At 45.5% G+C, this 27807-nt stretch overlaps 1 protein-coding gene across 1 annotated transcript in view; it reads left to right on the plus strand.

Moving 5' to 3' along the window:
* Window positions 1–27807, plus strand: part of CCDC60 (coiled-coil domain containing 60) — a 168035-nt gene that overhangs the window by 112708 nt on the left and 27520 nt on the right. Inside the window, exons 4-5 of the mRNA XM_061170050.1 lie at window positions 2797–2904; window positions 10873–10980. Coding sequence (XP_061026033.1) covers window positions 2797–2904; window positions 10873–10980 — 216 coding nt within the window. The remainder of the gene's footprint in view (window positions 1–2796; window positions 2905–10872; window positions 10981–27807) is intronic.

Genomic DNA, 27807 nt, shown 5'->3' on the forward strand with positions numbered 1-27807 from the left:
TCTGAGCTCATCCAGGACTGAGACCCAGCAGTCTTGGTCCCCCTCCCTATGAGTCTCTTCACAGGCTGCCAGCTTCCTCCCAGCATGGCGGTGCCTGGGTGCTAAGAGTGATTATCCCAAGACATAAGAAGGAAAAGTTGCCAGTTCCTGGAGCCGGGACCCAGAAATTGGCATCTCACCACTTCTGACACATTCTATTGGCCTAGCCACTCAGAAAGCCAAGATTCCAGGGGAATGGGGGCTATAAAGCCACCTTCCCATTAAAAGAAACTTGAGGCACATGTTTCTAAATTGACACAGCTCCCTCCAGGAAGTATTCCCTGGCTCCATTTCAGCCAAATTCTCTATTTGGGTCTGTCAAAGCACCACACACTCTCCAACTTAGCCTTATCACAGCTGTGTTTGTGTAAAGCCCGTCTCCGCCAGGAGGCTCTTAAGCTCCGGAGGGCGGAGGGGAGGGGCTGGATCTGTCTCCATCACCGCACCTACAGCCCCCAGCGCAGAGATGTTCCATAGGTATGGGTAGACACGAATGAATCAGGGAACCCGTCAATGATTCAATCAGTATTAAAGTACTCAGGCTCAGAAACTACAAGGCTCTAAAGGAGCACACTGGTAGCATAAATATGTAAGGCAAGCTGGGAGTGAGATGCCAGGGGTTTTTGAGTCTCAGGCAACCCAAGAGGCACACACCTTGTGCAAAGTGGGCAGCGATCTTGACCTTGGGCCTCACCCAACTCTTGTTTTTTCCTTTTTAAAGTAAACAATTTTATATTTTTAACTCTTTTTTTAAAAAATTTATTTATTTATGGCTGTGTTGGGTCTTCGTTTCTGTGCGAGGGCTTTCTCTAGTTGCGGCAAGCGGGGGCCACTCTTCATCGCGGTGCGCGGGCCTCTCACTATCGCGGCCTCTCTCGTTGCGGAGCACAGGCTCCAGACGCGCAGGCTCAGTAATTGTGGCTCACGGGCCCAGCTGCTCCACGGCATGTGGGATCTTCCCAGACCAGGGCTCGAACCCGTGTCCCCTGCATTGGCAGGCAGATTCTCAACCACTGCGCCACCAGGGAAGCAGGCCTCACCCAACTCTTACTCAGAGTGGCAAGAACTTTCGAGTCTTCAAGAACCAAAGCTTTTCCATCTTTATGTGACATCTCCCAATTTTAAAATATAGACAGTCAATTCCATCACGCACACATAGGCTTATTAAAACATGTCTATGGGCTAGATTTGGTCATGGGCAAAAAATATATACCCTGTGACCCAGGCATGCCAAAAAAGAAAAAAAAAAAAAAATCCCGTTTTCTCTGACTGAAATGACTTACTCCATGATGGTGTTGAAAAGAAAAACTTAACTGTGGTATTAAATGTAACTTAATATTTTTCACTTTGAAACAGTCTTTTTTGGATAAATGTCCAGTGGTTTCAAAGCTGAACTGCCTGTTTGGGCTGTTTCTCTCCTCTCTAAGCATCCCTTCCCCCCCGCCCCGCCGCCCCCCGCTTCCCCCAGATGGTTTTGGCTTCAGAGGAAGCTTCTGTATTCTCTGTGGGGCAGGGGATAGGCTTCAGGAGAGGTATGCCTGGTCGTGGCTGATCTTTTGGGGCACACTTGTGCCGACTTCTGAAGTTTGAGATCCCCACGTCTCACGGCTGATTCATCCAGCCAGTGAGTCAGCAGTCTGTAGAGTTGGGAGAAGCCCCTTTAAGGAAAGGACCGCAAATAAGAGCCGCTGACTCCAGGCAGTTCCTGCCCTGTGTGCATCCCGCCATTTCCACTTCCCACCATCCCTGTTGCTAGGACCCTGGGTGCCAGCCACCCTCCTCTCTCAAGCTGAAATTATTGTAATACTTCTCACTGGTCGCCTTGCCCTCCACTCCCACCATCGGCCATTCTCAAAACAGCAGCCAGAGGGATCCTTTGTCACATGATGTCCTTTTTCAGCTCAGAGTCCTTTACTTTCATTGAGGGAAAAGACCAGAGTCCTTGCACTGGTCTGCAAGGCCCCCATTCTCTCTCCATCCTTCCCTCCCTCCTCTCTCTCTTGCTCACTCCACTCCAGCCACACGTGCCTCCTTGCCGTCTCTAAAACACAGTCCCACCTCAGGACATTTGCACCTGTCGCTCCCTCTCTCCAGAATGCTCTGCCCCCAGACATCTGAATGGCTCACTCCCTTCCACTGCAGATTTTTATCAAATGCCACCTTCTCGGTGATAACTTCCCCAATCACTCTATTTAAAATTGCAAGCCCCAGCTCTCCCAGCCCTTCTGAGCCCCCTTCTCTTTTTTCTGCCCATCGCACGTATCACTGTCTAGTGGGGGTGGAGGTGGGAATGGGTCAGCAAACTCCAGCTCATGGGCCAAATCCAGCCCCCAGGCTGGTTTTGTAAATAGAGTTTCATTGGGACCCTGCCATTTGCTTATTGCTTACATTCTGTCAATGGCTTTCCTGCTCCTAAGTAGTCATGACATAGACCGAATGTCCCACAACATCATAAATATTTGTCTAACCAGATAAGAAAACATATCCGACCACTAGTCTAGTATACCAGTATACCACACAGCTGCCGGATTTATCTTATTTGCTCCTTCATGGGAATATGTGTTCCATGAGAGAAGGGGGTCTAATGTGCTCTGCTTACTGGCTGCATCTAGAACCTTCATCTCTCCAGCGGGAGTTACTGCCTGGCCCATAGTAGATGCCCAGTGATATTTGCCAGATAACCCCTGGCGAGAGAAGAGGGCACTTAAAACTGCTCTGCTTGTTCACTCCGCTGCTCTCATTCTGCTTCACCTTCAGCACGTACGGGAACGAGAAGATGAAGAAAGTGGGGATGGGGGTCCTCCTGCGTCCATTCACCCCCGTGCACAGCTGCATCATTGCGCCCTCGCTGCCTGAGGCTCACGTGTAAGTAGTCCCACCTCTGGCTCATCTGCTTATCATGCGAAGAAGCCAAGGTCAAATGACTCAGACAGCTGGGAGCTGTTCCTTTGTCCTCTTGAAAGGGACAGGGAGCCTGGGGCCAGCAGTGTTACAGTGGTGTATAAAAATAACAGAAAGCAAACATGGGGGCTTAGAGCTAAGTGGCAATCCAGCTGGGACTGCGTCATTCCATTCCTTACCACACCAGATGCACTAATGTCAAATAGTTTGCAAAGCCTGATAAAATCTGTCTGCAGCATGCGCCTAGCAGATGTCTCACCCAGGGCTCTGGGGACATGTTTTCCCCAAGACTCAAGGAGCTATTTCCCAGAGAAGCCCCTGCCGCCTTCTCAGCCGACCCCAGGCACAAACTCTTCATTGCGTGATGTAACAGGGGCTAATCAACCCTCCAAAGAATACTTGGGCTTTCCAAAACCTTGACATCTTGTTCCCCTCCTATCTGTTCCAGAGAATTCTAAGGCCAGCTTTTTCTTTTTCACTAGTTAGCACTTTTCAACTGGGAGATTTCAGGCACAGAGATAGAAATTGACTGTAAGGCAGGATTGCTCAACCTCGGCCCTATTGACATTTGGGGACAAATACTTCTTTGTTGGGAAGGACTGTCCTGTGCACCGTAGGATGTTTAGCAGTATTCATGGCCACCACCCCCTAGTGCCAGTAGCACCCCCCTCCCCAGTTGTGACGACCAGAATGTCTCCAGAGATTGCCAAATGCCCCCTGGGGGCAAAATCACACCCATACCCCCAGCCCTCCCATATAAGAACTACTTTAGGGCAATGAACATGGTGCACTGGATTCTGTCTGCTCATTTGTCAAAAATTTATTAGGCCCCTACAGTGTGCACAATAAAAATGGCACTACTGACTGCTCTGTGGGCTCTGTCTCAGTCCTCTCAGCAGCGCTTTTGTGTAGGTGTATTACTATCCCATCCCTGCAGATGAGAGAGCAGAAGCTCAGAGAGGTGTACTAGCCTGCCCAAGGTCACAGAGCTCCGTGTGTTGCTGCACTGGGGTTTTAAGCCAAGTGTGTCTGACTGCAGAGCCTGACCTCTCACCACCACACACGACACAAGGTATATCCCAAGGCTTTACCTTTGAGGAGCTAGTGATATATTTGGACAGCCAAGTCTCATGTACTTGAAGAGTAAAATTAATGCAAGAGTGAAACTGTAAGACAAGATGGCAGATCCTTAATCAGAGCACTTAGTTCGTGGGTGGAAGATGGCACCATCACCACCACCATTGACATCATCATCACCACCACCACCATCATCCCTATCACCCACCACCACCACCACCGTGTATTTGGACACATTCCTATCCCTTACTAAAATTTCAGCTTTTGATGAGCCCCACTCCATACTTTCCTCCTATCTCCCTTTGATGAATATTATGACTGGCTTCTTCATAGACTTATTTGTTCAGGGACATTCCAACTGGGAGCCTCAGCTTGATGTTCTTAAAACATCTTGCAAAAGTAGTCTTTGCAATTTCTCATAACGTCCCATGGAAACACTTGCGCTTTTGCCTTTCTTTTCCATGGACAAGCCCTGTGAAACCAAATGGTGTAAATCAGTGGTTCTCAGGCTTTCACTTGCATTTGAATCATCTGGGGCTCTGGGCTTGGGTGTGGGGATAGCAAAATAAGAAGATGCCTGGGAAAATGCATATTCCTAGGCCCCACCCCCATTTCCTTTGGTCTGAGCAAACTGAGGTTTAAATCAACTGTGGACGTGACTGGAGAGTTTCTTGCTCATCCTCCTTCAGTGCCAGATGGGGAAACTGAAGCCCAGAGAGAAGGCAGAACCTACCAAAATGCTCACAACAGGAATTCTGATCTCCTGACTCTTAAGTCAGACCTTTGTATCAGGTTTGTTAGATGATGATGATGGTGATGGGGGTGATTATCACAGTGGTGGTTGTTACTATCGTTATGCCCTAGACCAGGGATCAGCACCCTTTTTCTTAAAGGGACAGACAGTAGATATTTTAGGCTTTGCAAATCAGATGGTATCTCTCGCAACTACAGTCATCCCTAGGTATCTGCGGGAGATTGGTTCCAGGACCTTCTGCCGATACCAAAATCTGTGATGCTCGAGCCTTTTATGAGTATAAAATGGGGTAGTGCTGTCGGCCCTCTGTATCCACAGATGCAGAGGGTCAACTGTACTTTACCTTGTTGTCGCAGCAGGAAAGCTACAATGAATGGATGTGCCCGTGCTCCAATAAAGTTTTATTTGCAAACAAAGGCACACACTCCTTCTCTAGATTGAAGGCTGCCCCTTCTTTTCCTTGGCTGTTCAAAGGCTCTGGCTGCATTTGATGATGGTATCGGCATCTATTGCTGTATTACAGACCACCTCGAGGTGGAGTGGCTTAAAACGGCAGCCATTTATTCTTGTTCAGAGTCTGCAGGTCAGCTGGGTGGTTCTGCTCGTCACATCAGTTCACCTGGTCCTGGCTGGGCTTGCATATGTGTGTAGTAAGCTGGAGGCTGGCCCATCTAGGGTGGCCTCATGCCCAGGTCTGTTGGTTGGTTGGCTGGTTGGTTGTTGGCTAGGGTGGCAGGAGTGACTGTCACTGTCATCATACAGCAGGCTAGCCGGGCTTGTTCCGTGGCTGTCAGGAAGGGTTCCAAGGACAAGAGCCTAAGCACTCAAAGCCTCTTAAGGCTTAGGCTCAGAATGGACCCAAGGACCTTTCCACCCCATTCTATTGGCCAAAAAAGACATCAGGCCTGCCCAGATACAAGCGATGGGGAAAAGAAAGATTCCACTGCCTGGTGAGAGAGATGCTGAATCACCTTGTGAAGTGCATGGATGCAGGGAGGAGTGGAGAATCGGAGCAGTTTTATCATCATTCTACCAAAAGGCATCAGGGCAGAGCCTGCCTGGTCAGTTCTCAGATTCTCAGTCTTCACGTCAGCCGAGGTGGATCCGAGCCTGGTCAGTCCCTTCAAGACCAGTGCGATTGATCCCAAAACCAGCTGAAGATTCTGAATTGACCGTATGGGGATCAATTCAATCATGCCAAGGAAGACTGGACCTTTATCTTTTTTTTAAAAAAGAGGTGGGGCACAGTCTGTAGGAAGGAGGACAGCCCCTCCTTTCCTCTCGGAGATGACTGGCCTGTCCTTACAGCCCTTCCTGAGTGACTGTGCAACAAAACAGTGCCTGCAGCCACTGTCCGGGTTTGCCCTTGGCAGTCAGCATGGGGTACTTTGTAGCATTTGCTGATTTCTCTTAGTAAAAGTTTTGAAAAAACGTTGTTTTTTTCTCAGGGATGTTGACCCCCACTCGTATTCTGGTTGGTACAGCAGTTTCAACAGAGAGGGCTATTCAGGTGCAATGACCGCTAGGTGCTCCCCCAGAGTTCTGAGCACAGGGGTTATAGAAGCAGGCTTTGTGCACCCTGGTCAGCGTTTTCATCTATTATGCCCCACATTTAAGAAAATAAATGCTTTCTCTTTTAATTTGACAAAATCCAAGGTATTGTGCTTTGACCTGACATACAATCATTATGAGAAAGGAGCGATTTCTATCAAGCATGTTTCTGGGGACCCTTTCTTTCTCCCTTCCTTCCTTCCTTCATTCCTTCCTTCCTTCCTTCCTTCCTTCCTTCCTTCCTTCCTTCCTTACTTCCTTCCTTCCTCCCTTCCTTCCTTCCTTCCTTCCTTCCTCCCTCCCTCCCTCCCTCCCTCCCTTCCTTCCTCCCTCCCTCCCTCCCTCCCTCCCTTCCTTCCTTCCTTCCTCTCTCTCTGTCTCTCTCTTTCAGTTTGCTTCACTGCATGTTAGATGAGAGATCATTGGGTTTGAGGCACTGTATTTTTTCATTAAGACCTTATTTTTTTAGAGCAGATTTAGGTTCAGATCAAAATTGAGGGAAAGGTGCAGAGATTTCCCATTTCCCTCCTGCCTCCCCCATTGTCGACATCCCCCACCGGAGTGGGACGTTAGTTACAACTGATGAAGCTACACTGACACATCATAGTCACCTGCAGTCCCTAGTTTACATTAGGGTCCTCTCTTGGTGTTGTATATTCTATAGGTTTGGATGAAAGTATAACGACATGTATCCATCCACTCACGTATTATACAGAGTATTTTCACTGCCCTAAAAATCCTCTGTGCTCTGCCTGTTCATCCCTCTCCCCCTCCCTGCCCTGGCAACCACTGATCCTTTTACTGTTTCCATAGTTTTGTCCTTTCAGAGCATCATATTGTTGGAATCATACAGTATGTAGCCTTTTCAGATTGGCTTCTTTCACTTGGTAATATGCTTTTGAGGTTTCTCCTTGGCTTTTCATGGCTTAGTAGCGCATTTCTTTTCTACGCTGAATAATCGTCCATTGTCTGGATATACCATAGTTTATTTATCCATACATCTCTAAAGGTTGCTTCCAATTTTTGGCAATTATGAACAAAGCTGCTATAAACACCTGTGTGCAAGTTTTGTAAGGCACTTTCTATAAGCAGAGAAAAAGGTCCAGACCCATTGGATGAAACCCTCTTCTGCTGAAAAGGGCGTGAGGGCTCTACCCTATAATAAGAGACATCAACACTGTATTAAAGCACAGATTCAGGAACCGGACCGTCTGGGCTTAGATTCCAGCTCTGCTGTTTGCTGCCTTTTTTGACCTTGGATAAGTTATATGACCTCAGTTTCTTCATCTGAAAAATGGGAATACTAATAGTACCTTCCTCACAGTGTTGTTATAAGAATGACTTTAATTAATGGATGTAGAGCACTTAAAACAGTGTCTGGCACAGAGTAAGTGCTCTATGGGAAGTGTTTACTATTACTGTTATTTTGCTGTTGTTGCTACTATTCTTTGTTATCTCTGTGGTTGTGCATGTGAGAATTGTGCCCAAATTATCAGCTCTGGAAAGTGTCAGATCCAAACCAGTTTATTCCCGCCATCTCCCATTCAGTAACCAGAAATGTATTGAGCCTACTCTGTGCATACCTGTGATGGACAAGACTCTGTAGCTCACAGGCTTGTGGGCTGCAGAGACAAGTAAACAGGTAGTTACAAGAGAGCAGGGACACAAAATGTAGGGACAGAAGGACACATTGTAGGGTTGGGGGTGCTTTAGAACCTCTTCGGAGAGAGGATGCTCAAAAAATCAAGGAAGGCTTCCTGCTGGAGGCGACATCCGAGCTGAGACCCAATCACAGAGAGGCAGAGGAGGAGGAAAGGGAATGTGTATCAGGAGTAGAGAACAGTGCCGAGCACCTCGCCTCACTTTCACTAGAACAATTACTGCCATTATACAGATGAGAAAACTGGGGCTCAGGGAAATGAAGTAATTTGGCCAAGACCACATAGCTAGTAAATGGCAAAGCTAGGATTTTAACTCAGTGCAAAGAGAGTACATACGGTGAGCTTGCGCTACGGAGCAGAATTTCACCAGGCTGCAGGTGGTGGCGCCGGGGTGAGAGAGGAGTCTCGAGAGGAGGCTGGGGAGATGGATGGGAGTCTCCCATGTGATGGGGTGTTGGTTTGCCAGGGCTGCCATAACAAAACCCCACAGACTGGGTGGCCTAAACAACAGAAATGTATTCTCTCACAGTTCTGGAGGCTGGAAGTTCAAGATCAAGGTGCCCACATGTTGGTTTCTACTGAGTCGTTTCTCCTTGGCTTTCGGAGGGCTGCTTTCTCGCTCGGTCCTCACACGCTCTTTCATCTGTGAACGTGTACCCCAGTGTCTCTCCGTGGGTCACGGCTCCTCTTCTTCTAAAGACACCAGTCAGATTGGGTTAGGACCCACCCTCTTGGCCTTATTTTAACCTCATCACCTCTTTAAAGGTCCCCAATACAGTCACATTCTAAGGTACTAGAGATTAGGACTTCAGCATATGAACTTCGGGACATAACTCAGTCCATAGCAGATGGTTTAAGGAGTCTGAAGATTTTAAGCAAGGGAGGGAGAGGGCCAGGTTTGTGCCCGTTCCTGTCACCTGCAGAAGTGAGTCTGATGCTCACATGCCTCTCGTCCCCCTGTGACAAAGCAGATCCCACCTTGCCAGTTAACTCCCTTACCCGTCCCTCCCCACCCGCACTGGACACAACGGAACGCCCAGGCCTGTAGGGGCTCTGAGTCATGAACAGAAGAGGGGGCGTCTCCCCGGGCTTTTCGCAACTTCCTGGGGTCACAGTGAGGGTACAGGGAGGTGTCTGCACAGGGCTGGGCACATGGTACAGCCACTGCTACTGTTGGTACCCAGAGCTGCCAAAATGCACTTACCTGTAGGGACCAAGATGGTGTAAAGGGGGAAGACACAGACAGAACTGGGAGGGCTGTGGGCTTGCGGGTCCTTTAAATTAGAAGTGAGGGATGCGTGGGTGCTTATTATTAGAAAATAACTTGTGGATGGGAAAAAAAGGAAGGAAGGCGCTCTAGATGAAAAAAAGAGAGACAGAGCTGCTGACTCTAGTTTTCCTAAGACCCGGTGGACACGGCAGCCCCAGAGCATGGGGGCGGAGGAGTGGGGTGCATGGGGGCAGCTTCCCTGCAAGCAGAGTGGCATGGGTGCCTCTCAAGGGGCTCTCCGGGATACCCCTGCGCCCGCTCCACACTTGAGCCCCAGGGCTCGGACTCCACCTTCTGAGCTGGGGCCTTCCTGGAAGCTGGACGGTGGATTCCTGCCTGCCCCTCTGAGCACAGGCCCAGGAGCCCTGGGGAGTATCGATCAATACAGGAGCAGTTTCAGAGAAGAGCAATTACACAGGTTGGTAATGGAGGCATCTGGCCCATTAGTGTAAGAGGAGAAATCATGCAGGGAGGGGCTGGCTATTTAGGACTCCCCCTCATTTCCAGGAAGAATGCAGGCAGCGGGTTAACCCTCTCCTGACCTTGCTCTCGGGGTGGCCACTCATTTGGCCCCATCAGCACCTCAAACAGTAAGAGCTCAGGTCCACAAAAGCACTGTCTCTGGGATTAAACAGATGTGGGTTCAAATCCTCACTAATCCTAGCGTGACCTCAGGTAACTCTACCTCTCCGAGTCCCTTTGTCTGCAAAGAGGATGGAATAAAGGCACCCTTCTTAAAGGGTTGTCGAGAGCATTGAATGGGATATTCAGGCTCCATCTCTGTCACCAACAAGCTGTGTGACCTGGAGCAAACCGATGGCCCCCCTCTGAGCCTCAGTTTCCTCTTCTCTAAAATTCAGATAATGATTCCTATCTGGCAGGGTTTAGGGAGAAATAAATAACATGTGTCAGGTGTCCTACCCAATGCCTGGCTCATCGTAATACAGAATGCCCCCCAAATCAGAAAATACAGGTTAGACCTATTTTTAAATGGTGTTTTAGTTACATTTTCAAATCATGTGTTCAATGTTGTTTTCCTCAACATCCAGCTTCATTTGGGGGCAAAGGCTTTATAAATTTAAAGCAGTGGGTCTAGTTGTTAATTGGGGTGGAGAGAAAGTACAATAAATACACTAGTTTCCTTGTGTTTCCGGACGTTTTGGACCCTGCTAGTGTATTTATTGTATTTTTATCAGATGAAGAATCGGATGCCTGTAGGATGTTCATTTCCTTCAGTCCTCTCGTTTGCCTGAATCAAGTCCTCTACCTGTGGGACACCCTCCCTTGTCCCTTCCCACTGTGCATGCAAATCCCCAGTAACTGGCATAGGGTCACCTTGTGTCAGATCACAGCTCTGCCGCCTACTGGCCCAGTGACCTGCACAAGTTCCTCACCTCTTCTGAGCCTCAGTTCCCTCATCTGTAAAATGGAGCCAATAAATAGCTCAGGAGCCCATTGGGAAAGTTTAATGCTGGTGCATGGGAAATGCTGCCACGCGCCTGGAGCCTGGAAACAGCTCTCCAGCCGGGAGCCAGCACCACTCCTATCTCTGTCGCCACTGTTGTGAAGAATGTTATTCTAACAGGAGCCCCCTGGGCTTCCTCCCTCTGTCTTTGCAGCGAGCCCATCTTCCGCCAGCTCTGTGCCCTCCACTGGCTCCTGGAGGCCCTGACTATCGACCACACCCACCACACCATGAAGCCCGTGATCACCTGCTGGAATCCGAAGTAGGTCTCAGCCCTTCCACCTGCCGTGTACCTAGCAAGAGACTGGGCCGTGGGGGAGGAAGCTCCCATGGGTTCTCTTCCTCCTACTGCTGTTTCTTGGTGGGTGGGTTGCTGTAGGAGTGCTACCATGTGGGGTCCAAACAGGGGTGAGCTGGAGCCAGGTCATAGGGGTCATGCGGTGGCAACAGCCCCCGTGTGCATCCCTCCCAGCATCTCTCCCCAACTCCACATCGGAAGCTTGAAATGAATCAGCCACGGTGGGAGTATTTATACTACAGAAACTGGCCAGCTAGCCCAGCCCCGCCCTGGAAGCACAGCTAGATCTCTCTCCAGCTCTCTTCTTGGACCATGTCTCCCCAACGCTATTCCTCATTTGTTCCTCTTCTTTTTCCTCCTGTCCCGCTCCCTTTTATTCCTCCCATTCTCCATGTTTTTGTGTTTTCCCTTTCTCTCAAAGTTTTGCTGTGTGTCTTTTTTTTTTTATTATTATTAACATCTTTATTGGAGTATAATTGCTTTACAGTGTTGTGTTAGTTTCTGCTGTATAACAAAGTGAATCAGCTATATGCATACGTATATACCCATATCCCCTCCCTCTTGCGTCTCCCTCCCACCCTCCCTATCCTAGCCCTCTAGGTGGTCAAAAAGCATGGAGCTGATCTCCCTGTGCTATGCAGCTGCTTCCCACTAGCTAGCTATTTTACATTTGGCAGTGTATATACGTCAATGCTACTCTATTACTTCATCCCAGTTTACCCTTCCCCCTCCCCATGTCCTCAAGTCCATTCTCTACATCTGTGTCTTTATTCCTGTCCTGCCCCTAGGTTCATGAGAACCATTTTTTTTTTAGATTCCATATATATGTGTTAGCATACGGTATTTGTTTTTCTTTTTCTGACTTACTTCACTCTGTATGACAGACTCTAGGTCCATCCATATCTCTACAAATGACCCAATTTCGTTTCCTTTTATGGCTGAGTAATATTCCATTGTATATATGTGCCACATCTTCTTTATCCATTCATCTGTTGATGGACATTTAGGTTGGTCCCATGTCCTGGCTATTGTAAATAGTGCTGCAGTGAACATTGTGGTACATGACTTTTTCTGAATTATGGTTTTCTCAGGGTATATGCCCAGTAGTGGGATTGCTGGGTCATATGGTAGTTCTATTTTTAGTTTTTTAAGGAGCCTCCATACTGTTCTCCATAGTGGCTGTATCAATTTACATTCCCACCCACAGTGCAAGAGGGTTCTCTTTTCTCCACACCCTCTCCAGCATTTATTGTTTGTAGATTTTTTGATGATGGCCATTCTGACTGGTGTGAGGTGATACCTCATTGTAGTTCTGACTTGCATTTCTCTAATGATCTTGCTTTGATTTATGTCAAAGAGTGTTCTGCCTATGTTTTCCTCTAAGAGTTTTATAGTGTCTGGCCTTACATTTAGGTCTTTAATCCATTTTGAGTTTATTTTTGTGTATGGTGTTAGGGAGTGTTCTAATTTCATACTTTTACGTGTACCTGTCCAGTTTTCCCAGCACCACATATTGAAGAGGCTGTCTTTTCTCCACTGTATATTCTTGCCTCCTTTATCAAAGATAAGGTGACCATATGTGTGTGGGTTTATCTCTGGGCTTTCTATCCTGTTCCATTGATCTATATTTCCAGTACCATACTGTCTTGATGACTGTAGCTTTGTAGTATAGTCTGAAGTCTGGGAGCCTGATTCCTCCAGCTCCATTTTCCCTTCTCAAGATTGCTTTGGCTGTTCGGGGTCTTTTGTGTTTCCATACAAATTGTGAAATCTTTTCTTCTAGTTCTGTGAAAAAGGCCATTGGTAGTTTGATAGGGATTGCACTGAATCTGTAGATTGCTTTGGGTAGTATAGTCATTTTCACAATGTTGATTCTTCCAATCCAAGAACATAGTATATCTCTCCATCTGTTTGTATCATCTTTAATTTCTTTCATCAGTGTGATACAGTTGTCTGCATACAGGTCTTTTGTCTCCTTAGGTAGGTTTATTCCTAGGTATTTTATTCTTTTTGTTGCAGTGGTAAATGGGAATATCTCCTTAATTTCTCTTTCAGATTTTTCATCATTAGTGTATAGGAATGGAAGAGATTTCTATGCATTAATTTTGTATCCTGCTACTCTACCAAATTCATTGATTACCTCTAGTAGTGTCCTGGTAGCATCTTTAGGATTCTCTGTGTATATAGTATCATGTCATCTGCAAACAGTGACAGTTTTACTTCTTCTTTTCCAATTTGGATTCTTTTTATTTCTTTTTCTTCTCTGATTGCTGTGGCTAAAACTTCCAAAACTATGTTGAATAATAGTGGTGAGAGTGGGCAACCTTGTCTTGTTCCTGATCTTAGAGGAAATGGTTTCAGTTTTTCACCATTGAGAACGATGTTGGCTGTGGGTTTGTCATATATGGCCTTTATTATGTAGAGGTAGGTTCCCTCTATGCCTAGTTTCTGGAGAGTTTTTATCATAAATGGGTGTTGGATTTTGTCAAAAGCTTTTTCTGCATCTATTGAGATGATCATATGGTTTTTATCCTTCAATTTGTTAATATGGTGTATCACATTGTTTGATTTGCGTATATTGAAGAATCCTTGCATTCCTAGGATAAACCCCACTTGATCATGGTGTATGATCCTTTTAATGTGCTGTTGGATTCTGTTTGCTAGTATTTTGTTGAGGATTTTTGCATCTATGTTCATCAGAGATATTGGCCTGCAGTTTTCTTTTTTTGTGACATCTTTGTCTGGTTTTGGTATCAGGGTGATGGTGGCCTTGTAGAATGAGTCTGGGAGTGTTCCTCCCTCTGCTATATTTTGGAAGAGTTTGAGAAGGATAGGTGTTAGCTCTTCTCTAAATGTTTGATAGAATTCGTCTGTGAAGCCATCTGGTATTGGGCTTTTGTTGGAAGATTTTTAATCACAGTTTCAATTTCAGTGCTTGTGATTGGTCTGTTTATATTTTCTATTTCTTCCTGGTTCAGTCTTGGAAGGTTGTACTTTTCTAAGAATTTGTCCATTTCTTCCAGGTTGTCCATTTTATTGGCATATAGTTGCTTGTAGTAATCTCTCATGATCCTTTTTATTTCTGCAGTGTCAATTGTTACTTCTCCTTTTTCATTTCTAATTCTGTTGATTTGAGTTTTCTCTCTTTTTTTCTTGGTGAGTCTGGCTAATAGTTTATCAATTTTGTTTATCTTCTCAAAGAAACAGCTTTTAGTTTTATTGATCTTTGCTATTGTTTCCTTCATTTCTTTTTCATTTATTTCTGATCTGATCTTTATGATTTCTTTCCTTCCGCTAACTTTGGGTTTTTTTGGTTCTTCTTTCTCTAATTGCTTTAGGTGTAAGGTTAGGTTTTTTATTTGAGATGTTTCTTGTTTCTTGAGGTAGGATTGTATTGCTATAAACTTCCCTCTTAGAACTGCTTTTGCTGCATCCCATAGGTTTTGGGTTGTCGTGTTTTCATTGTCATTTGTTTCTAGGTATTTTTTGATTTCCTCTTTGATTTCTTCAGTGATCTCTTGGTTACTTAGTAGCATAGTGTGCAGCCTCCATGTGTTTGTATTTTTTACAGTTTTTTTCCTGTAATTGATACCTAGTCTCATAGCGTTGTGGTCGGAAAAGATACTTGATACAATTTCAATTTTCTTAAATTTACCAAGGCTTAATTTGTGACCCAAGATATGGTCTATCCTGGAGAATGGTCCATGAGCACTTGAGAAGAAAGTGTATTCTGTTGTTTTTGGATGAACTGTCCTGTAAATATCAATTAAGTCCATCTTGCTTAATGTGTCATTCAAAGCTTGTGTTTCCTTATTTATTTTCATTTTGGATGATCTGTCCATTGGTGAAAGTGGGGTGTTAAAGTCCCCTACTATGATTGTGTTACTGTCGATTTCCCCTTTTATGGCTGTTAGCATTTGCCTTATGTATTGAGGTGCTCATCTGTTGGGTGCATAAATATTTACAATTGTTATATCTTCTTCTTGGATTGATCCCTTGATCATTATGTAGTGTCCTTCTTTGTCTCTTGTAATAGTCTTTATTTTAAAGTCTACTTTGTCTGATATGAGAATTGCTACTCCAGCTTTCTTTTGATTTCCATTTGCATGGAATATCTTTTTCCATCCCCTCACTTTCAGTCTGTATGTGTCCCTAGGTCTGAAGTGGGTCTTTTGTAGACAGCATATGTACAGGTTTTGTTTTTGTATGCATTCAGCAAGGCTGTGTCTTTTGGTTGGAGCATTTAATCCATTTACATTTAAGGTAATTATCAATATGTATGTTACTATTACCATTTTCTTAATTGTTTTAGGTTTGTTTTTGTAGGCCTTTTCCTTCTCTTGTGTTTCCTGCCTAGAGATGTTCCTTTAGAATCTGTTGTAAAGCTGGTTTGGTCGTGCTGAATTCTCTTAACTTTTGCTTATCTATAAAAGTTTTAATTTCTCCATCGAATCTGAATGAGATCCTTGCTGAGTAGAGTAATCTTGGTTGTAGGTTTTTCCCTTTCATTACTTAAATATGTCCTGTCACTCCCTTTTGACTTGCAGAGTTTCTGCTGAAAGATCAGCTGTTAACTTTATGGGGATTCCCTTGTATGTTATTTGTTGCTTTTCCCTTGCTGCTTTTAATATTTTTTCTTTGTATTTAATTTTTGATAGTTTGATTAATATGTGTCTCAGTGTGTTTCTCTTTGGGTTTATCCTGTATGGTACTCTCTGTGCTTCCTGGACTTGATTGACTATTTCCTTCCCATATTAGGGAAGTTTTTGACTCTAATCTCATCAAATATTTTCTCAGACCTTTTCTTTTTCTCTTCTTCTTCTGGGATCCCTATAATTTCAAATGTTGGTGCGTTTAATGTTGTCCCAGAGGTCTCTGAGACTGTCCTCAATTCCTTTCATTCTTTTTTCTTTATTCTGCTCCCTGGCAGTTATTTCCACCATTTTATCTTCCAGCTCACTTATCTGTTCTTCTGCCTCAGTTATTCTGTTATTGATTCCTTCTAGAATATTTTTAATTTCAGTAATTGTGTTGTTCATCACTGTTTGTTTGCTCTTTAGTTCTTCTAGATCCTTGTTAAATGTTTCTTGTATTCTCTCCATTCTGTGTCTGAGATTTTGGATCATCTTTACTATCATTACTCTGAATTCTTTTTCAGGTAGGTTGTCTATTTCATCTTCATTTATTTGGTCTTGTAGGTTTTTACCTTGCTCCTTTGTCTGTAACATATTGTTTTGTCGTTTCATTTTTTTTTTTTTTTTTGATGGGTGGTGCTGTATTCCTGTCTTACTGGTTGTTTGGTCTGAGACATCCAGCACTGGAGTTTGCAGGCAGTTGGATAGAGCTGGGTCTTGGTGCTGAGAGGAGGACCTGTGGGAGGCCTCACTACGATTGATATTCCCTGGGGTCTGAGGTTACCTGTTAGTCCAGTGGTTTGGACTCAGAGCTCCCACCACAGGAGCTCAGGGCCGACCTCCAGCCTGATCCTGCAAGTTTTGTGGTGCAGTTAAAAAAAAAAGGAAGAAAGAAAGAAAAAAGAAAAAAAAAGGAGCAGTACAATATCAAAGAATAAAAAACAAAATAAAATTAGAAAGATAAAAAATATATTAGGAAAAATAAAACTATAATTGAAACAACTGCAACAAGGTAAAATAAAACCACAACAGAGAAAAGAAAATAAAGGTGGGGTGGGGGGGACAAGCCAAAAGGAGAGAACAATAACAAAGTATAAAGAATAAAATAAAATCAGAAAAATAAAAGCTTTATTAGGAAAAATAAAAATATAAAAGAATCAACAACAATGAATCAACAAGGTAAAACAGAACCCCAATCTAAAAGAGAGGAAAGGGCTTCCCTGGTGGCGCAGTGGTTGAGAGTCTGCCTGCCAATGCAGGGGACACGGGTTCAAGCGCTGGTCTGGGAAGATCCCACATGCCGCAGAGCAGCTGGGCCCGTGAGCCACAATTACTGAGCCTGCGCGTCTGGAGCCTGTGCTCCGCAACAAGAGAGGCCGTGATAGTGAGAGGCCCGCGCACCGCGATGAGGAGTGGGCCCCACTTGCCACAACTGGAGAAAGCCCTCGCACAGAAACGAAGACCCAACACAGCCATAAATAAATAAATTAATAATTGAAAAAAAAAAAAGTTTAAAAGAGAGGGAAAAAAAAAAAAGCCTTACCTATAGGGGTAGCGTTTAGGCGGGGGTGGAACTTAGGCAGGGGTGGGGTTTAGGGTGGGGCGGGACCTAGGCGGGTGGGCGGGTGACTTTGGGCATGGGGCGGGGCCTAGGCGGGGCGACGGTCAAGCATGGGGCAGGGCCTCTGCTTAGGACCTGCGCAAGGGGAGAGGCTGCACGTGGAAAGGAGGGCCTCTGGAGAGTGGAGTTCGGAGTTTGGAGGTAGGGCCCTGTGGGAGGGTGTGTGGGTGAGGTTTAGGCCCAGGGCTTTGGAGGGGGGTCCCCCAGTGTAGGGGTGGGCCCTGGGTGGGGGTGTGGGGCGGGGCTTGGGCAGGAGGGAGGCCCCGAGGGCAGAGGATTAGGACCCGGAGCCCAGCAGGCTCCCTGGTGCCTAAGCGGACAGGGAAAGCGCTGGCCCCATTCCCTTCCGTTCCTTCGCGTCCCTCCCCCACCGTCTCCCCTAGGGTCTCCCCCGTTGCTAGACCCCTAACCTTGGGTGGGTCCTGCTGGGTGTAGGAACTCCTCCCTTCCCCTAGCCGCTCCTCAGGGGTGCTGGTCCCAGAGGTCTGGCCTTTACTTTTGCTCCCCCTTCCCTCCCTCCCACTCCCTCAGGACCCGTGTGGCTGGAGGGCACCTCCGTGGGCAGAGGATCAGGCCCGGGATCTCAGCAGGTTCCTGGGGGCCCAAGTGGGCAGGGGGAACCTGGCCACCCTCCCTTTTGATCCTCTGCCCTCCCAGTGGTCCCCCAATTTCCCCCTTGGGGCGAGGGATCCCTTCCCCTCCCCCAGCCACCCCTCAGGGGCACCAGTCCTGTCCTGCCTCCATTTCTCCTACCCCTTCACTCCCCCCAGGCCTCACGTCCTACCCAGCCCCTGGGGGTTCCTCCCGTCCCCTTAGGTGTCTGTGATTCCCCACCAGTGCCTGGTAGGTGCCCTAGTTGTGAGGAGACGTGAATTCCAGTGTCCTCCTAGTACGGCATCTTGACTCCGCCCCTGTTTTTGTTTGTTTTTTTTTTAATGGTGACTGTTTCTCCACTTGGACCCAAGGGAATAATATGTGTTCAGGTCCCAGGAGCAGCTGAGTTTGCTCAGGTTTAAGTTCTAGAACCTGTTGTCTAAGCCAAGAAAAGTGTTAGATGTGTCCCGACCAGAGGGGAGGGCTCCTCAAAAGCCTTGAGGCCACTATTGCAGGAACTGCATTGCACATACAAGGCAGAACAAGGAACAGGTAGGCGTGTAAAGGCATTGTTTCTTTAAGGAGAGTCCTGTTGTCTGCAAGAATGTAACCAAAAGAAAAATGTAAATAACACTGACTTGCTCTGTGAAAATCCAATACTGGGTTAAATAAAATAGCTGCCCTTCCCACAGTGCTAACATCCCCACCTCCACCCCAATACACTGACGTCAACCGCTCGCTCAGCCCTGGCTCCCAGGTAAATTCAATCTTCCTTCACTTCCAAAATCCTGAATCTTAATTAACCCCTTTTCCTTCCCACTCCAGGGCATTTCATTTAGCCCCCTCCCCCAAAACTCCACCTCCCCCCAATTCCGCCCCACCTTGATTCATCTCTTGCACCAGAGCCTAAATAAACTAACCTCAAATGTAACCAGAAATGTAAGTCATGCATCTATTGATAGATCAGTAACTCCAACTGATTTCATGTTTTTGGTTGGGATGAATTTAAAACTGCAGTTCCCCTTGATGCAGTGGTTTATAACCTTTATTTTATTTAAGCAGCAGAAATCATTTTTTAATAATAGAAACCCCAATAATGTTAAAATTTTTCAAAATGGACCTTCTACATGAAGCAGGAGGTTGGGGGTACCTGGGAGAGCAACTCACTTCCACCCCAACCAAGGCACCCTTGTTACTTCCAAAATATCTTTGTGGCATACAGAATTTGTTTGAAAACCACAGCTTTAAAACATTTCCCACACATTATTTTTGTGTAAAACAAAACTGCTCAAGTAATAAATGAATACAATCTATTTCTATTAAAAATTTCCAAAAAATTCAGAAGCATATAAGGTGTGAAAGCCTTTATCTCCCCCAACCCCAAATCCATTCCCCTCCCTAGAGGAAATCCTTTTAAAGTCTGAGGTATGTCCTTCCTCCTTCCTCCTCCTTTCTAATGCTGCACACACACACACACACACACACACACACACACACAGATATACACTTTTTTTTTTAAATTTTTATTATTTTTTATTATTTATTTTTGGCTGTGTTGGGTCTTTGTTTCTGTGCGAGGGCTTTCTCTAGTTGTGGCAAGCGGGGGCCACTCTTCATCGCGGTGTACGGGCCTCTCACTATCGCGGCCTCTCTTGTTGTGGAGCACAGGCTCCAGACGCGCAGGCTCAGTAGTTGTGGCTCACGGGCCCAGTTGCTCCGCGGCATGTGGGATCTTCCCAGACCAAGGCTCGAACCCGTGTCCCCTGCATTGGCAGGCAGATTCTCAACCGCTGCGCCACCAGGGAAGCCCTACACTTTTTTTTTAACAGAAATGGGATCATGCTCTGCATATTGTTCTGTATGTGATTTTCCCCCTTTTACAGTGTCTTATGGACATCTTTCCATCATGGTTGTAGAGGAGCAGAATTTGCCACCCCAAAATGTCTCTTTGGCATGTGGATTACTTTGAGCTAAAAACAATAAAGGCCCAAAAGACTCAGGAAGAAACTTTGACCTTCCCCCTAACTGCCTAACAGGATTTAGACAGAGGGCCTCTTCCCAGCATAGAGCTATCACCAGAGATGCCTGCAAAGAACACGGGCTGGGTGTGCTGAGTGAGTCCGCCCTGTGTCCCATTGAATCTTCCTGGCCCAGCAAACATTTGTTTACCAACCTGGTACAGACAAAGCTTCCACATTCTTTTAACATTTTTTCCATATTCTTTTCATATTTGAGTATTCTGTGGTCTGGACAGACCATAATTTAGATAGCCATTTCTCTACTGATGGACACTAGGGTTGTTCCCCAGTTTTCGCCGTTTCAAATAGTACTGCATGGAACATCCTTGCACATATCTTTTGTGCCGGGTTGAAAATATTTCTGTTGGCTAGGTTCTGAGAAATAGAATTTATGGGTCAGGGCAACATCTAATTTTTTTCACAGTTGATAACCTAGATTCTAAGAGAAAGGCTCCTGAACCAGTGGACCTCTAAAAGCATTGTATCTCCCTTGAGTGAGCTACCAGCGGCGACATCTTGCCTCTGACATTTGGGCACCACTCTCCCAAACTGAGGAAAGAACGTAATACAGAAATTGGATGGAGAAGACAAAAAGGACCATCTTTATTTCCTTTGATTGGTTTTAGAAATATGCCCATAAGGTGACCCAAAATTGTTATCCAAAAAAAAAAAAAAAAAAAAAAGACAGTGGTCACATTGCGTCAAGTGGAGGTTCTCCTGTGACTTGTCAGGACAGCATCCTATCCGGGATCCGAGGATGTCCAGCTCTGTAGAAGCAGAACCTGAACCAAACAGAACCTCAGCCAGACCTGATGGAAAAATACAGTCCAGGAATGACTCCCGCAGGAAGTCAGAGTATTTGTGGGGGTTTGTTTTTTTTTAGTGAACCCTTTGCTCCTGATGGTGATTTTAGTTTGGGGTCAGCGGTATGCTGGTAAATGTTTAATAACCAGTTCTCCAGAGAGGGAAAAACCACGATTTGCAGCCATGCCGATTTCCATGGTATAAATACTCCCACCGTGGCTGATTTCAGGCTTACCACCAGGATGTTACTAACTTGGAGTTGGGAAGAGATGCACAAATGTAGTTCTTGTGATGCAGTATGAGCTGACTCTAGCACACCATTGTTTGGGATTGATTTAAAAAAAATTAGGAATGATGGGGGCAGGGCGAGTGTTATGTTCCCTAGAAAGTGCCAGAAAGATTTTTTTTTTTTAGTTAGTAAGAAAAGAGAAGGGTGTCTTCTCTTTAATGCTTAATCCCTATTTATGATGTTTCACACTTAGGCCATAATGTGAATTTCCCCAAATCTTCAAACACATTTTTTAAAGCCCAGAGGGAGTAGCGTGTTTAAGGTCAAGGACTTTGACATCAGAAGGACATGGATGAGTCCAGGCTCTGCCACTTAATGGCTGTGTAACCTTGGGCAAAGTCACTTAACATCTCTGGGTCTTGGTTTCTTCATCTGTCAAATGGGTTCCTGTTTCAGAAGAGTTCTTGTAAGGATTAAGCAAGATAGAGTACATAGAACATTTAGCCTTATGTCTGAGAAGACAGTGAGTGCTCACTAAATGATAGCTATTCAAGATCAAAATCCCGATTTTAAAGAGCAGTTAGGGCTATGACTGTCAATACCATTGAGACTTAGGGCTAGGGAAGAAATAAACCTCTGAGCAGAATTTTACCAACAGCTGAGATCCATGTTCACTGAGCGAATGGACAAAGATGCAACGAGATGGGGGCGGGAGGGGGGAAGGCTACATGAGTTCAACCAAAATCTGGTTGCAAAGATGGGCAATCCAGGGAATGACCCCAAGAGGAAAATACCAAATCTTCAGTTCCCCTGACTGTGCTTTTCTGAGTTTCCACCATCAAGCAGCAAGCATCTTCTGTTATTAAAGTGCTCGAAACATAAACCTTGAGTCCTGATACCCACCATGCATTTTCCAAAAGGAAACATCCATTCTCCAGGACCTGTAGATCCCAGAGGTTTCGTTTCTGTTAGACATTATGATGGCTGTAGGTCCAATCCTGCCCCCTTATGGATTTTATAGTAAGAAAGTGGGGTGATTCAACACCTCAAAGTGGGCTTTCTACAGGCAGCAAAACTTTACTAACTTTACTAGCATTGCATTCTTAGTTGTACCTGAGTCTCTGCTTTATTTAGAAAAAAAAAAAAGGAAAAAAAAGGCCTTCCCAATTTCATCATGTGGCAGTTGAAACACATTATCATTTCCCAGCATCCTCATTAATTCCGCTAGCAGGAGAGTTTATTTCAGTTGACAAGATGATCAGGTCCACACAGAGCAGAAACTGAGCCTTCAATAATGAATGTACTAATTACCCTTCTCTGAGCGATGTAAGCTTCTGTTTAGGCAAAGTAAGGCTTGTTTCATATATCAAGGCCCACAGATTTTTATTGAAACCTTTGGGACCAGCTGCGTTTCAGAATTCTGATTTTTTTTTTCTTTTTTGACATTTTAGAAAAGAAACATGGGACATATACCATGTAGAACATCATACTCCCAGAGGGAACTGAGGCAGCACCCTATCATCAAACATATTTCTGCAGAAAAAAAACTGAATGAATATTTATACTAAGTGGATACTCAAGGTAAATAAAGGTCATCAGTACCCTCCCATCAGTTCAGGTCATGTTTTGCTGCCAAATAGGTTATTAATTTTTTTTTTGGTTGTCAAGACCCTTTGGATTTTGGAGTTGGTTCAGGGGTTGTGAACTTGTACTGGTTTTATTCTTATTAGAGACTCGCTTTCCAAGGACTGACTAGAAACGAATGTATCTTTACAGAGAAACAGACAAGACCCCGTGTAAGCAAGCACTTCAAGCCTTAGTGCCACCTCTTCCCAATCGCACTCACCCCCACCCAGTGGGGAAGAACAGGGCAGACCCCGGGCCTAAGAGGGAAGTGAAGAGTTACTGATTTACCTTCCAGGCAGAGGGGAGGAGCTATTCCAACAGCCTTGAGCCTCCATAGTCAGGTAATCATGTGCTCTCAGCTGGGGCAGTCAGGTTTGTCTTACTGCCTCGGGCTGTCCCAGAGAGACACCATTGGACCCACCCTTTTATTTTGGCTTGCAGGATCTCATTTCCCCGACCAGGGATTGAACCTGGGCTACGGCAGTGACCACTAGGCCACCAGGGAACTCCTGGACCCCCTCTTAATTGGAGAGTCCAAGTGGAAAATCCTGATTTTCATTAAGAGAGTCCAGACACTCAAAGGCTGGGCTTCTCAGGCACAAAGAACCCACACCTGCTTTAGAAAAATATAGATGCCTTTCTATATATAAAACATTTCAAATATGACGCAGTCACCTAAATCCAACTACTGTGTTATAAGGAAAATAGCTGGCATTTGAGTGCTTTCTTTGTCAAGCACTGCTCTGGATACATGACCTTATTTGAGCCTCATTCTGACTTACAAATGAGGAAACTGAGGCAAAGAGAAATTTAAGTAACTTGCTCCAAGTTACGCAGCTAGTAAAAGTCAGGACTTGAACCCAGGTAGCCCAGATGCAAAGCATGTGCACTTAACCACTAAATGACTGTTTCCTCTCTTTCTAGCCAAGGCCCCCAAATCTTCAATTAATTTAGGGAACAATCTGGTGTCAAGAAAAAAAAAAAAAACTCATTAAAAAGTAATATTTGCCAGGCTACAAAGGGGACCCCAACTTACCAAGATCATATGATATATAAATATATAATTTCCTTTTAAAAAAGGCCGTTCTACATTTATTGTTTTGCAACTAAATTTTTGTTATTTAACTTAATATACGGGAACATCTCTCCATGTCAAAACCTCTTTTCATGACTGTGGAGTTTATCAACATACTTAACCAATTCCCCCAAAATCTTTAAGTCTTTGCCAGATGTCACTCTAGTGAAAAAAATGCGGCATCATTCTGAACAACACATTAGTAGCAATGCTTCCCCCGACCCCGACCCCAGAAAGTCTCATTTTCCTTCAACCCACTTTTTTTGGGCACTACTGGGGATTCACCCATGAAAATAAAACAGACAACATTCCTGCTTTCTGGAGCTTCTATTCCAAGGGATGTGGAGGGGAGCAACAGATAATAAACATATAATAATCAAGATTCCTTGAGATAGCATTAAGCGTCATGAAGAAATTGACAGGGTCATGTGATACTGACAGGGTTGGGGGGGGTGACTTTTAAGTTGGGTCGTCAGGGAAAGACAGAGAAGGTGACGTTTGAGTGAAGTCTCTGATTTTACCTGCACTGACCTAATTGCATCATTCCTCCACTCCTGTTCTCAAGTGGACATCTCTACAGGAGTGGGAAAACGTGGCAGGATGATCAGAGCACCTATCACTCAGGAGTTGGGACGGGCACCCTGGCCTGGGAGATCCTGGGAGCTTTGATCTCTGTTCCCTCCCTGCTGCAAAATCAGCAGTGACCTCCGTTCTCCCATCTTGTTGTGGACACGTGAACACATCCTAAACCAGCCAGCAGGCTTTCCACCCTGAGAAGCAAATGCGGATTCAGAAAGAGTGAAGTATTTGAGAAAATTACTCTGATTGCCGCTGTGGATAGTTGTCTTCAAGTGGCTGCTAGGAACAAAATGTGCTTGGCGGTACAGTTAAAAGAGATGCAGCGGTGCTCAACGACTTCTTCCCTTGATTTCTGGCAAATAGGATCCCCCAGAAAGCTTCAGCAGAGGGAAAATGTGGTCTCAAAATCACAGCCACTTCTCCCCCACGGATGTGCCCTAGTGCCTCCTTCCCCACCATCAGCCCCTCCTCCAAGCCACATTAAGGTTTCTATTGAAAAAAGCGTGTGTTCTTCATAGTTCAGCTGTATTCAGTTCTGTATACAAGGCACCCTGGAAAGCTCCTAACGAGCCCCATTTCATTGCATCTTCACTCTAATCATCCTCTGACTTAGCTAATATTCCCCCATTTGATAGATGAGGACACTGAGGCTCCGAGAGGGTAAATATTACACACAATCTCACATCTAGGAAGCAGCAGGGCAGGCGGAGGACTCAAACAGCTGGTCCACCCGATTCTTCAACCCACTGTTAACCACCCAGGTACACCCCTTTTCCTGGTTCTGATGCTCAGAGAGACTGGCCTGAGGTCACACAGGCAGTAAATCAGAGGCACTGATTAGGTAAGGTAAATTAAGCTGCCGTGATGAATAACCCCCCAATCTCAGCAGCTTAGCGCAACACAAGTTGCATTTCTCGCTCACCCTTTACATGTCTGCCGCACGGGACTCCGCTCACCATAGTCACCCCAGGACCCAGGCTGATAGGAGCTCCACCTCATCACAAGCTTCCCCGTCACCGCAGCAGGAAAGGGCATCTGACTTGAGCACTGGCCCTTAAAGCATCGCCCTACAGGCCACGTGTCACTTTCGCTCAAGTATTTTTGAACAAAGCAAGTCACAGAGCTCCACCCGACTTTAAGAAGCCGAGAAGACCTGGGACTCTGGTGGGTGAAGGGCACTGACTGTCCCTCCAGGTCGTGGGCAGGAACATCAGCTCGCTTGTGTAGTTATGTGTAGTCAGCCCACTGTGGATGACAACGCTTGGGTTATTTCCTTTTCTCCCCTTACTGATCCTCCTTTTTGGTTTATTTGCTACTGAAAGTGAAACATCAGAGAGACGGATTCTGTCCAACCAGGCCCTTTCTTTATCAGTGGCTTTGCAAGAACGATGCTCAGGGCTTTTTAAGATCCCTGGGAAGCTTGCTGCATTTTTAGCTCATTTAACCTGCTGCCTGAAGTCACAATAGATTTTGGGTCGTCTTGGAAGTCTGCGTGAACGAGAAACCTCCATCTTCCCGATTGGGTCTGAATATTTAAGATTTTGAAAGCTTGGCCATACCAGATTTAATTTTAAAAGGGGAAGAGGGGTTGCTTTTGAACATCAAGAAGAAGCCTGGAGGCACAGCAGGAGCTGCGTTAGCAAAGGGGAAAAGCGAGAAAAGCCCTGTGGTCTTGAAAGAAACGCTCCAAAGCGGAAACACTAAAGCTTCCAGTTGCTGAGCCTTAAATCAGACTTCAAAAGTGCCGCTAGTTTAAATGTTGTTTATAGGACTGAAGTATTGATGCTCCTTCCTCCAACTGGATTTTAAATATTCCCTAATTTGATTACTCTGGGGAGAGGCAGGCAGAACCAACATTACATGAGCTTCACTGTTAATTAGTCAGAGGGCTTTTTATTGTGTAATCAAACATAAAGTCTTACAAAAAGCTTGGAGGCACATTCTCACCCCACCCTCCCCAGCCTGACTTTCACCTTGTTGTCTGTGTGCATTTCTCAGTTTGCGGCTGTGAGCTGGTAGATGCCCAGCAAGGGCTCTGCCAATAAAGAGCACACACATCCCCCTCCCTGTCTGAGCTGGTAAAAACCTTTGGTTCTGCGGCCCAGACCCCCATGCCATAAGAATCGAGCTTTATCTTGATCGCCTTTGCCTCCTGTCTGAGCGTCTCCCCCTACCACCAGCACTTGGCAGCCCCTGCTAAGTCTAGACTCCTGTTGGTGCCTCCCCACATCAAACTGGTCTGGCCATCTCATTCCCTCAAGTCCCTCCTCTGTGCTGGGTGACAGCCAGCCAAATGATCTAAACGCTCCCAGCCATCTAAAATCCTTTCTGCAGAGAAAAAGGAGATAAAGAAAGAAATGGATGGATGGATGGGTGGATGGATGGAGAGGTCAATAGATCAATCAGTCAATACATAGATAGGTAGAGGTTGCTGAGAGAGCTTGCTTATCAACAGGGATCCACCACCCCATAGCCACAGGTCCAAAATCCAAAAGGCTCTGAAAACACAGTTTTTCCATAACTCAATTTGACAGCAAAATCTGACACGAACCAAACTGATTTGGTGGCAAAACTTGAAGCTATTTATGGTCTTTATCCCACCTAGTGTAAATATTCATATATATCACTGCAGAAATATTAATGTGTTTGATTATAAGATGCTGCCGAGACGCCACTGGAAGGATTATGTTAACATATGATATACGTGCAGCGTATTTCCATTCCAAAATGCCAAGATTCTGAATTTGGCAACACATCCGGTCCCACAGGTTTCAGATCAAGGGTTATAGGTATGTCACCATCCAAACTTGCTGGGGCTTCAGTCTCATACCCAGAAAGTTCCAACCCATGAGGGAAGATCCAGGTTTCACGCGACCTGAAATTTATTTAATTGGGGAGAGGGGCGCTTTAAGAAAAAGAATACAAAGTTAAAATACAAAATTAGGTACAGGGCCCTGGCGGGACCCATGCAAGTGAGGGTCATTAGATTCATTGTGAATATGCACCTGGATGAGTGACTTAAGACCCCGAGTTTGTTTTCTCATCTGTAAAATGGGATGATAAATGACTGCATCACAAGGTTTTGTTGAGATGATTCAGCGAGAATGCACAGAAGCGTCTTGCATGTAGAATTGTATAGAATTTTCACTCAAACTCCAAACTAGTGATTTTCGTTGTGCAACGCACCCTATAAGCTCCCCCCGCCCAAGCAAAGTTAGTAATTCTCTCTGTGCGTTACTCAGAAGTGGCCCTGATGGTGGGACCCTTAGGCACCAGAGCAGGCAGAGATTCGGAAATGAACATGCTTTTCAATTCACCCCCAAGAGGAACCGTAGACCTGCCCTGGAGTCTACGAGAGGACCCAAGTCCAAAATGCAAACAGATGCGGAATGTGTACAAATACACTCTACCTCCCTCAGTCCCTACCCAGTAAGCGGTGGTCTCTCCTAACCTCGATTCCCACTCGTGAGACCCGGCTGTGGAGAACTGTCCCTTCCACTGCTTCCCGAGTATAGGAGGGGGAAAAATCACAGCAGGGAACAGCCACCATCCATCATCCATTTATTGCATTTCTTAAAAGTACTTGTAATAAACTGAGGCTCTAGAAACGG

The sequence above is a fragment of the Eubalaena glacialis genome, chromosome 15 (assembly GCF_028564815.1).
Source record: "Eubalaena glacialis isolate mEubGla1 chromosome 15, mEubGla1.1.hap2.+ XY, whole genome shotgun sequence".
In the NCBI taxonomy this organism is placed as follows: domain Eukaryota; kingdom Metazoa; phylum Chordata; class Mammalia; order Artiodactyla; family Balaenidae; genus Eubalaena; species Eubalaena glacialis.